At 34.5% G+C, this 12970-nt stretch overlaps 1 protein-coding gene across 1 annotated transcript; it reads left to right on the plus strand.

Annotated features, from left to right (window-relative positions):
* Positions 1-1755: 1755 nt before the first annotated feature.
* LOC141519524 (olfactory receptor 9G4-like) lies at positions 1756-10600 on the plus strand. The gene is made up of 2 exons (XM_074231745.1): positions 1756-1772; positions 9682-10600. The coding sequence occupies exons 1-2, from the start codon at positions 1756-1758 to the stop codon at positions 10598-10600; spliced, it is 936 nt and encodes a 311-aa protein (XP_074087846.1).
* The last annotated feature ends 2370 nt before the right edge of the window (positions 10601-12970 follow it).

The following is a 12970-nucleotide window of genomic DNA, read 5'->3' on the forward strand; positions in this document are numbered from 1 at the left end:
GACATTCCTGACTCCACTCTTGACTACCAACTTCTTCACTATGTCTTCTTGTTGGCACCTGTTTTATTTTAATTTAAATTCTGATTTTTGACTTCCTCTTATATGTTTTCTTTTTGCATTCAAGTCCAAGCTTCTTTAGTGGTACTGTCTTTATTTTGGATTTTATTGGTGTTCTCAGAACTAAGCATGGTACCTGATCAAGACATAGCACTTAATAAATGACTGTTGAGTTATTGAATTTTTGTATCCTAAAAAAATTTGGTAAAATATTTTGCTATTTTTTAACATTATCTGCAATATCACAATTAATTCTTCTTTAAAGATTTGATGCAATTGGCTTATGGATTTATCTAGTGTATTTGTTTTTTCAGTCTTTGAAACTTCACTTATGAGTCATGGATTTTTTTTGGAAATGTTTATTTTCTCTTTTTTTCTCTTAATTTAGGCCTTTTTTGGTATATTTTTATAAATCTCTTTCACTGTTATATATTTTGGGAAAATAGTTTCCAATATTATTCTTTTTCTTCATATGCTGTGAGTTATTTTATTTTTGATACTTGCTATAGAGTTTTCATTTTTGTAGCTTTTATTGGATTAAAAATAAAACAGATCCATGTTGTTTTCAATTCCTTTAGTCACATCTGCCACTTCGTAAGCTCATTAAATTCATCCATTACTGTCCATTTTAGTCCACTGACATTCAAGATGTTGATGTTTAATCTTTCTATCTCCCATTTCACCACATCCAACTCACCTTGCTTCATTGATCTCAAATTCCAAGTTCTTAAGTAATCTTGATCATTAGAGCATTAAACTTTCCTTTAGTCACAACACACATTCACAGATGAGTTTCATTTCAGATTTGACCTAGCCACTTCTAGTATTTCTAGAGTTTACAATTTCCCTTAACATGTAAAATCATTATTGTGAGAAAGGGGCCAATAGAATTCATCAGATTTTCAGGGGTGTTCATGACTCCAAAATGATGCTAACAATTCATTTTCTAAGGGTTGAAGTATCCTTGATCAAGCCTCTCCCCAGCCCTCCCCTATGACATTTACTGTGCTTCTATTTTTCCTGAGGTAAATGATAGAATTATTGATAGTTAAGGAAATTGAATAATGATGAAATTTCATCAAAAATCAGGTTATAGATCGTAGTCTTTTATACAAAAAAGAAGTTGAAAATCATCTTTGTTGTTGCATCCCCATGAGTTTACATGATAAGGTTGACATTAGGTCAACTGAAAGGTCCTCTTTAGGTGAAGCTCCCTAAATTTAAAGCACCTTGACTCTCCATGGCTCCTGAAGTCTCTTACTGGGTTGTACAAAGACGAATATCTCTTGGTTGCAGTAGTTTTATCTGATCATTCTTGTTTTTTCTGCTGTCATCATTGCATTAATATAAAAAGAACTCCTTTAGAAAGGCATATATTAAATGCTTTGAAAATAGGATAGAGGGACCCATTACCTTTCCTTTCCAAGTACCCCCTTTAGATTCAGAAAACTCTAAAAAAATTCCATGGTATGATACACTGAGGATACAAAGATGCAAAATTGTACCATTCCAGTACTCAGAGAACTTAGAATCTGATAGCTTTCTGGAAAGATGTGATTTAAAAAGATGAAAAATTGAGAGAGATCAATGTCAGGCAGAATGTTAGAGTCTCATTTACTCAGTATTGTTAGGTAATATGCTGTTTACAAAATCACAGAATTTTAGAGATGACCTAGTCCAAAGAATAAATGAAATAGAATGCAGAGAATTAGCCAATCAATAGTCACATATGTCATATATGTATATATACATATATATGTATCACATATTTTTCTTTCATTGAAAATCAACTCTGCCTTCAGAAACAGTCAAAAACCAATTTGATTCAAAATGATCGCATGACCCTGCATTATATGTGACCATACACAGACATTATGTAAGGTTCCCTAAGAGCCATTCATTGAATTAAGTTCATTTCTTAAGCTTCTCTGGAATGCAAAATTCATTTCTAAGTGCTGGGGAGTATATCAAAAGTTCAGCTAAAACAGTGGAGTAAATAAATGCGGCAGTTCTCTTCACAGGCAAACCAGTATCAATGCCATACCTGAAGGATTCCTATTCATCATTTTTTTCCATTTTTTCTTTTTTCTATTTATCATATTTAAAAAGCCTATTTGAAGCAATCAGGCAGCTTGATAGCACAGTGGAGAGAGCACTGGCCTTGGAGTCACGAGGACTGGAATTCAAATCCAACCTCAGACACTTAATATTCACTTGCTGTGAGACCTTGAACAAGTCACTTAACCCTAATTGCCTTGCATCCAAGGTTATCTCCAGTCATCCTGATTCATATCTGGCCTCTGGACTCAGATGGTCCTGGGGGAAAAAGTGAGGCTGGTAACTTAGCACAGGATTCCCTTACTCAAATCCAGTTCATGTGCTTGTCATGACATCACCTCTTTGATGTCATGGTCTTCTTCAAGAATGAAGGACAAACACCATCATCATCATCATAAAGCAATCAATCAGCAAACTTCTTTTTTTATTATTCCAGCCACTGTATTTACTGCTGGTAATGCAAAGAAAATCAAAAGCTAGTCCCTACCTTCAAGGACCTTGCAATATAATGAAGACCAAATGTGTGTGCTGGGGATTTTCCTCTGAGTCTTTAAATTTCAAGGGTACCCATGCATAAATCACCAAAGTGATAAATGCATTTACCTTACTTTACCTCTTGTTTATCAAACTGAAAAATGAATTAGTTAGACAAAATGGCCTCTAAGATCTCTTCTCAGAGGAAATTTTTGATCCTACAATTTGTTTTTTCTAGGTTTTTTTCAGGGCAAAACATTCTCTTTCTGAATGTGATTTTCCTTTGGTATGTCCTTATCCATTTCTTTCATGTAAGAAATCAATGGAAATAGATTTAAGATTTTTTTTGTTTCCAAATACACTTCTCTCTTCTATGTTGGGATATTTAAAACTTTTATTTTTAGAAAATGATGATTTTTCCAAGATTTAATTCATAGTGTATCATTGGAAGAATTTTTTTCCTAACCCAACCAGCTTCAATGCATATTCCAAAATGCAGTATAGTGCATTTCATTCTCCATATTCAATTCTGCCTAATTCATTGTCATTTTGCATCACCTGTTTCTGAGGAGATGATGAACAGACATTATCTCAGAAATGGCAATATAAGAAGATACCACACACACACACACACACACACACACACACACACACACACACACCCAGAACCACAATTTTAAAATTCCTGACCTCTAGAGGCTTACAGTCTAAATAGAAAGAAGAATACAGTAGGTACACAAATAACATTTGTAAAATGTAGTATTAAGGGGAAAGAACCAGACAAGTCATTCTAGGATAACTTGAGAAGTGAAAAAAAAGTTAATTGAGAGACAAGAAATAGGAGGTATTGGAGTTGACCTTTGAAGGAAATTAAGGATTCTAAGAGAAAGTGAAATTTGAGATGAGCACATGGAAAAGATTGTGCAAGTTTATGATCTTAGAAGCTCAAAGATAGAGGTCAGGAAACAGTTAAAAGGGAAATATAAATGGACTATAGAGAATAAAGGGCAACAAAAGTAAGCAAAAACGATTAGATAGTCAGATTGCAGCTCAGTGCTTGATCCTTAGATTCAGGAAGCCTTGAAAACCAAGACTTTCCAAGGAGAACACCTTAGGACAATATGCTTCAAAGACCTGGGATTTCATTCATATGTGTCGTACCTACACTGAATGAATATATTCACTCTGTGGTGAAGAAAGTCTTAAAGATTTGTGGCAATAGTGGTGATGTTGGAAAAAACATCTCTCATGAATCTGTTGAGTACTCTCAAAATATTGGGCAGCTAATCTTCAGATGATGAATACAGGTACCCAGTGTGTCATCAGACATAGATCTATAAAACTGACCCAAAGCTACCTTACACTAGTTCATTATTTGAAAATCTAAAAATATTTTCATGTTACAATAAGACTGATGGTAGGTCTAAAATATCTCACATTCACTTTATGCTTTGAAGTTTTTATTTTTTTACAATATTCTCATTACAAAAGAACAATCTTCTGAGGCAGGTCCTAAAATATTATATTATCTCCATTTTATAGATGAGGAAATAGATACTGAGAAATTAAGTACATTTCCAAAGATGGTATGTTTATATAGGGCTTCTAATGTAATGGGATGAACTCTGGGCAAATCCCTTATCTATCGATGCTTCAATTCCTTCCTCTATAAAATGAGGGAGTTGGACTTGGGGATTATAAAGGTCCCTTACCATTCCAAAACCAGGATCCTATGCCTCTAATGCCCACACTTTCCTACAATATTAGTATAACCCCAATTTGATAAAAAAAAAAGAGAATGCAAAACAACTATATGTTCAAAGGGCAGATGAGAAATCAAACAAGGCAACATGAACCAAAATGACTTACTGTTTAGAATATAAAGCAAAACATGCTAAGAGCCAGAAGAGAAGACCTAAAGTAAAGCAGATCTAAAGTCCTTAATCTCTGGTTGGGGAGAACAATGATGCCTTCTTGATTGAGTAGACATAACTAATCTTTGATAGGTAGAGTTTTGACAGTCATGGAGAGGAGGCTGAAGGACAGAATGAAAGGGAGCAGTTGGTTTTCATTACAGGAAGAGAGAATAATAAAAAATATTATAAATAATAAAAAAGTGTTCACAAAATGTGTTTGGGGCCAGATTAATTATCCTGTTTGACTAGAGTTCAGAGTGGGATCGTGGATGATAAATTTAGAAAAATATCTTAGAAAATTATGCATATCTCTTCCTACTGTACCATGGAGAGCTTTCCACTGTATCAAATAATGAGGTTCAGAAATACCTTTGGGTAATCATTGTCCCAAAATTAAAATAAATGAGAATATTCACAAAGGAAAAGTCTACTTTGAATGAAATATAACATTTTTTATTTCCTCAGTAATATGTCATCCCTTAATTCTGAAGTAATATTAATTGATTCTTTGGAGACTGGAGTGTGACAGACTCTGGAGGAGAGGTCCCAGAGGAAGCAATAGGACATATGAATGAGTCCAACAGAGCGTATTTATAATCTGTCCTTTGGTTTCACGGTTATTTTACTTTCTCTTTCTTATCATATTGGGGCTATACTGGTATTGTAGGAGAGTGTGAGTCTTTGATTCTTAGATAGAGCATCACAGCTGAAGAGCAAGGAACGAAACAGATTGTCTTGCCTTATACATTTTCCCTTTCCAGACTAAAGGTAAGTGGCTGGGACTAGAGATTGGTATATGAACACCAAGTGAGCTGGGTCTAATTTTTCTCTTAGGATCATAGGATCAAAGACTTCAGAACAGGAAAGACGAACTTTAAGATGATATTGACTTACCTTTTATTTTGTTATGAAGAAACTGAAGATCCAAGTGAATAGGGAGGAATCTTCTTATGACCATGAGAAGTAAATTATAAAACTAAGATTCACAGTATAATATCAACAATTTTATATAGAAGGGAACATAGAAATTGTAAGTCTTACTTTCTTATTTTACAGTTAAGGAATGACTCCCTAAAAGGTAAAATAACATATCTCAACTTACTTAGGCAGTAGCAGAGTCAGAATTTGAATTCAGGCCTCATTCTCCAAATCAAGTACTCTTTTAAACAGCACACTGCATCTTTAGCAATCATAAATCGTTCTTCAATTACTTGATCATGGTCACTAATATCTTATGTTTTCTATTTATATAAAATGGAAATAATAATTCCAGCCCTATCTGTTTTCCCAGGATCGTGAAAAATGTGTTTTCTCAATCGAGATTTGTTATTTACACATTATTTATAATTACTTAAATAATTTGATATTAATTTTCTCCCCTTTTGATAATATAGGTATTGCTATTCCCATTTTCCAGAAGAATATTTCAAAGTTCAAAGAAAGAAATATCTAATTTAGAGTTTGTCATGAACAGGGTTAAGTAGGGTTTGAGTTAGGTTTCTGGTATTAAATCCAGTGACATTTCCACCATAGGTTTCATCTTCATTAGATTCAGGATGAGTGAAGCCTTGTAGGTGTCCATATTTTCTTCTTAGAGTAGTATTGAAATGAACAATGTACCTTTACTCATTCCACATAACTTTGTGTCTTCTTTCTTCCTTTAGATACAATTTCCTTTGAAGTCTTTATTTTTACTTCATCACGATTCCACATTATTAAAAAAAACACCCAGAATTCCTCATGTGATTCTGTGTTTTCTGATCTCATCACTTATTTGGGTTTTTTCTGGTTAGTGAAGTAAACATGAGGTCTGAAGCTTTACTCTTCATTTAGGACATGATAAGGGATGCCCTGTCATTTCCTTTGAACTCTAGCCAAACTTGCCTATAGTGGATACTCGAATCCCTATTTCATACTTTTTCCAGCATGTGAATCTTTTTCTCATTCTGCAAGTATAGGATCATGAGGTTTAGCTCTGATCTTGTCCAATCTCATTATTCTACAGATGAACTAACATTCCAGAGAAGGTTCAGGGTTATAATTTCCTAAAGCAGTGGATATACTTTTATTTTTATTTAGGAAATTGTGACTTACAGTACTTTGATGAAGACCTATCTCTGCTCTTTAAATTTATATTCTATTGTTAAAATAAAACCCTGAACCAGGATGCAGGAAGGAAAGATTCTGATCCTGTCTATGCCATTAAATAGCTTCATAATCATCAGAATGGCCCATTTCCATTCAGTCTTCAGTTTTCTTTTCTGTAAAATAACATTTTGTTCCTGGATAATATTCAATATTACTTATATTTCTGATAATCTATTCTTTCCAGATTCTGTCAGCCTGAAATGAATAAAATAGAATGGAATGGAATGGAATGGAATGGAATGGAATGGAATGGAATGGAATAGAATAGAATAGAATAGAATAGAATAGAATAGAATAGAATAGAATAGAATAGAATAGAATAGAATAGAATAGAATAGAATAGAATCCTGTAGATTCTATAATTTTGAAGGTCTAAAGCATCTTGCTTCCTATTGGCTCACAAAGAAAAATCTCTTCATTACTTGTTTTCAAAGTAGAGGAGAATCTCTACTTTTCAACAGACTATTCAAATATCTATTTTTCAATTTCTTGTTTCTTTACTGAACTAGAATATCATGTTGGCAGTAGTCATTCATTGCATATTTCCAGTTGAACTTCCCATTAGTATCTCAAACTCAACATGCACAAACAAAAGTCTTTATTTTCCCTCTAAATTGAATTTTGCTGTTGCTATCACAGTTGTCATGATTGTTCCAGTCATCCAGTTTTACTATGTTGTCTGGTATCATTCTCAACTCCTGATTATTACTCATTCCTTATAGTCAATCAGCAGTTAAATAAAATTATTAATCCCTTCACAATGTTTCTCATATACATAACCTTCTCTCCATACACAAACCCCCCTCGTTCAAATCCTTGACCTCTTTCACCAGAACTACTCCAATAGTTCCTAACTTTTCATCTTGGTTCATATTTCTTAGTCTCCAACCCCTCATATCCATCCTCTCCATTGCTGCTGACATGATTATACTAAACATCAGGTTAGATGATGTCAATACCCCACTCAATAAAACCCATTTTCTCCCTTATACTTACTTCTAGGATCAAATCTACAATTTTGGTTTTGAAATCTAAAGCTCTACACATCTTGGTCCAGTATTATCTTTTGAGTCCTTTTGCATAATGATCCTCCATAATCAAAAGTCAAACTATATTGACCTACTTGGTACTCTTCATATATGATGCTCTCCTTAGTGTTTATGCACTCTCTATATACCTCATGACAACTATGCTTTTCCTCCAAACTTTCAACTTTTAAGAAAAAAGAATTTCCTTTAATATTCAGTTCAAATACTCCCTCTCCTATGAGCTTTTTTTCAGTCCCTCCAATTACCAGTGCCTTTTCTTCTCAAGCAATTATGCATCTGTTTTATATTTAGCTATGTATGGATCTATTTTTATATTTGTTGTCTTTCCCATTAGGAATGTAAATCATTTAGGGAAACACTGGGAGCATGTTGTGTGATTTGTTTTTATATTGCTTTCACTCTTATCTTCAGTACGTAGGAGAGTGCCTGGTGTACATTAAGCAATTGGCAAATACATGTTGATTGCTGATCTGATGAATGGCTGGTTTATACTGTCAGTCATTTCTCTTCATTATATCTTCAGCATACCAGAGAGGAAATATTGCTGACTCCATACTCTTAGAATTTGCCATCATATCTCCTCCATTTTAGAACCTCTGATGCTTACTGGTATGACCACAAAGAAATAATTTAAAGTTTCTGGTACCTAATTTTCTCATCTGTGAAGTGAGAGAGGTAGAAATGAAGAGATCTATGAGGGTCTTTCTAGTTCTTCAACCATAGTCATGTGATCCATAAAATGAGAAAGTTTGAGCAGAAGATCTCTAAGCTCCTGCATCACTCTGGCAATCTGTGCCATACTCTAAAGTCCCTTCTATTTCAAACATTGTATTAGTTATACCTAGATCCTGCGGTCTCTGTTCTACGTTTTAAGGTCTTTTCAAGGTCTGACATTTTAGAATGTCCAGGTTTCTCCTCAAGAAATGATGGGAGAAGCATACACACACATACACACACGTGAATATATATCTTTGTTTTACAAAGAAGTTTATTTTATATTTTTAGTAAGATATAAGGATGGCTTTAAATAATCATAGTTTTTAAGTTTTGAGTTCTACACCCTTCCTTCCCTTGAGAGTAAGAAATGAAAAATGAAAATTATATGTACAATCATGTTTACTGTTCTCTATATTAGTTATATGAAAGAAGAAACAGAAATAAAGGGAGAAAATAAAAAAAGTAACAAAGTTTAAAAATATGAAAATAGTATGGCTTGTTCTGCATTCAAACTTCATAGCTTTATCTGGATTTGGATGGTATTTACCATACCAAATTGCTTTGCTTTATCCTTGATTGCTGAACTCCTGAGAGGAGCTAAGTCCAAAATAGTTGATCATCACACAGTGCTGCTCTTAATGTGTACAATGTCTTCCTGGTTCTGTTCAATTCACTCAGGATCAGTTCATGCAAATATTTTCAGACATTTCTGAAGACCATGCCATCATGACTTATTGCAGAGCAGTAGGACTCCATAACATTCATATACCAATTGCTCAGTCACTCACCATTTGATGGGCACACCCTAAATTTCCAATTCTTTTCCACTACAAAAAGAACAGTTATAAATATTTTTGTATATGTAGGTTCCCCCCCCCTTTTTATTATCTCTTTGGGATAAAGACATAGTAGTAGCAATGGGATATGCACAATTAAAAAGCAATTTAAATGCATTATCTCGTTTGAGTCTCACGATAATCCTGAGAAATCTGTGCTATTATTATATTCTTTTTATAGATGAGAAATCTGAGCAACCTATGGATTAAGTGATAAGCCAAGCATCACACAGATGATAAATATTTGAAGCAGTATGTGAACTCAGATCTTTCTAGCTCCAAATATAAAGGTCTATCCTTTAGGCCATCTATCTTCCCCCTAGAGTCACTTCAGATCTAAATCTCATGAACTCTACAATTCTCTTTGATGTTTCTTGCCTTCCATCAGGTTGCCACCACTATGTCTGTGGAAGTGGGGAATCGGACCACCCTGACTGAATTCATCTTAATTGGCTTCTCAGCTGATCCCTGGATGCAACACATCTTCTTTGGAATTTTCTTGGTTCTTTATTTGGTAACATTGGTAGGAAATATGACTTTAGTTATCTTAATCAGAATTGATTCCCGTTTGTATACCCCCATGTATTTTTTCATTGGGAATCTGTCATTCTTAGATTTCTGGTATACATCTGTGTATATCCCCAAAATCTTGGCCACCTGTATATCAGAGGACAAACGTATCTCCTTAGCTGGCTGTGGTGCCCAATTTTTCTTTTCCTGTATTGTGGCTTACACTGAGGGTTACCTCCTTGCTGTTATGGCTTATGATCGTTATGAAGCAATCTGTAACCCCCTTCTCTATTCAGCTGCCATGTCCAGGTCTCTCTCTATTGGACTGGTTGCTGGGTCTTATATAGGTGGGATCTGGAATGCCATAGCCCACACTGCTAACACATTTAGATTAAAATTTTGTGGGGAAAACATCATCGACCACTTCTTCTGTGATGTCGCACCCTTAGTAAAGATGTCCTGCACGGACACACAGGTCTATGTGACAATCCTCCAGGGACTGGTGGGTTTCACAGTTCTATCCAGCATATTAGCGATCCTGATATCCTACTTCCATATCATCCTAGCCATCCTTCGGATCCACTCAGCCTCAGGGAGGCGGAAGGCTTTCTCCACCTGCGCCTCCCATATGTTGTCTGTGATGCTCTTCTATGGGTCCGTCCTCTTCATGTACTCAAGGCCTAGTTCCAACTATTCTCTGGAGAAGGACAAGTTGGCTGCTCTGTTCTACACAGTGGTGAATCCCTTGCTCAATCCTATGATCTATAGCTTCAGGAACAAGGATGTGAAGGAGGCCTTCAGGAAAGCAATGCAGAGGCTCAAAATACCAAGGTGATTTTTTTTTTATTCACATCCAAGATATTTTTGTCACCTCCCTAAAATCAGAGGACCCATAAATCATGTGTTTTCTCAATGCATTGTTGTGGAAATTAAATGCTACAATTCAATACATTAATTTAGGAAATAATTGTAAAAGGTAAAGAGTAAATAAAGTTTCATGTGAGGAATTGAGCTCTCCTCTATATACTACCATCAATTCCATGGGCAATGTAGGCAAATAACATAAGTTTATTACATTCAGTTCCTTTATCTATAATGTGGGTTGTTGAAATAAAGTCCAAAGTCCTGATGTGCTCCAATACTTAATATTCTTATTCATGCAGTTCAATTAAATTATTTATTAAAGCAATAACCAAGTTTCAATATAACAGTGTTTTGGAATGTCATTATTGTTTGCTTCTTTTTCACATATTCAAAAATCTGAGTACCCTGAACTCTATACTAGCTATGGAAGCAGTATTTTATGTTCAATTTTGCTTAGTTATTCACACGAAGACATATTTATGGCTATGTGATCCTGAAAAACTGCAAACTCTGAATACTCAAACAAAATCTGTAAGATTATACATTGAGAAAAGGTATCCTGGAGTGGAAGAGAAAATATTCACAATAAGAAAAGGTAGAATTTCAGAGGCAACTAGATAGCAAAGTTAGAGAATATTGACTGTGGAGTCAGGACAGGGTTGAACTTAAATGGGTGTCAGACATTTGGAGCTGAATGACCCTGGGCAAATTACTTTGCTTCTGTCTCTCAAAGTTTTCTAATTTGTAAAATGGGGATAATGATAGCATCAATGCCCAAGAAATATTCTGAGAATAAAATTAAATATTTTTAATTGTTATTCAATCATTTAGTAATGTCAAACTTTTCATGATCATGTGGATGAATATGGTCCATGGAATCGTTTGGGTAAAAATTCTGGATTAGTTTGCCATTTCCTTCTCCAGTAAATTATGGCAAAAAGAGTTTAAGTGACTTGGTCAAGATCACATGGGCTAGTTAAGTGTCTGAGGTTGGATTTGAATTGAGATCTTCCTGAATCCAAGCCTAGTGCTCTGGCTACTCAATAATTTGCTTAGCACTGGGTAAATTTTAGTGTTATACAAATTCAATTGTTTTTCTTCCTATTAGTTTAAGGTTTCTGTATTTGAGATTAGTTCTAGTCTAGTTTTCTCTGTAAGTCTAATCGTCATGTTAAATTTCTCCAAATGATTCTAAAGGAAAACAAATTTCTTTGTCTTCTTCCACAGACTAACTTTATAATAAACAAGTCACTTTGTTTTATCTACAATAACAATATGACAGGGTAAAATTTAAAAGAAAATTTCTACCTTAGTAGATTAGAAATATATTCTTGGGGTGGCTGGTGGCACAGAGCACCAGCCCTGGAGTCAGGAGTACCTGAGTTCCAGTCGGACCTCAGACACTTAATAATTACCTGTGTGGCCTTGGGCAAACCACTGAACCCCATTGCCTTCCAAAAACGTAAATATACGAATACATATACGTATACGTATATGTATATGTATTATACTTATACTTATACCACTGATTGTGTGGAGACCTCTCACTGAACTTCCTATATATAATCTCTGTACTTTGGTGAGACCATTCTTTAGACTCCTTTATAGTAGGTATCGGGTGGGGGGGTATTCTTTTTGGACTTCTAGACATCAGTACCCCAAACCATGTTGGATTATGCTGTAACGTCCTTTAATAGTTATATATTTCTTGATTTCACATGTATAACTCATATCCAATTACAGTCTTGGGGAGGAGGCAGTAAAATGCAGATCTTAAAATTTTACCAAAAAATGAATGTTGAAAACTCTCTTTGCACGTAATTGGAAAAAAAAAACAAAATTATTGAAAATTAGTTACATGTCTTTAAATAAAGATCTCTCTTACATAATAATCCAACCGTGCTGTTGACATAAGCTTTTAAATCACACTATAAAGGTGGAATTTCTTGAACTATTTTTGCTTGAGCAAAAAGCAGGAAGAAAATGAATGAGAGGGAAAATGGAGAGTGGGAGAGAAAGGGAACATAAAGAGAAAAGGAAGAAAGGAAGGAAAGAAAAGGAGAGATGAGATCCAACTTGTAAATTCCTTTTGAATCCTTTTACCTATCACAGAGATAAAAAGATTTATAAAATCAAATAAAAGTATAATATAGAGATCCAGTTTTCAGAAATAAAGAATTGGAAATGTCACTGTATTCTACACTCATTATACCTCACCTGGAGGTGTTCAATTTTGTTTACCATAGGCTGATAGGAAGTTGATAGACTAGAAAATATCCAGTTTAAGAAAATCAGAAAGCAAAGAGGAAAGGAAGGGAGGAGAAAGGAAAGAAGGAAGGAA

This window comes from Macrotis lagotis, chromosome 3 (genome assembly GCF_037893015.1).
Source record: "Macrotis lagotis isolate mMagLag1 chromosome 3, bilby.v1.9.chrom.fasta, whole genome shotgun sequence".
Classification (NCBI taxonomy): Eukaryota; Metazoa; Chordata; class Mammalia; order Peramelemorphia; family Peramelidae; genus Macrotis; species Macrotis lagotis.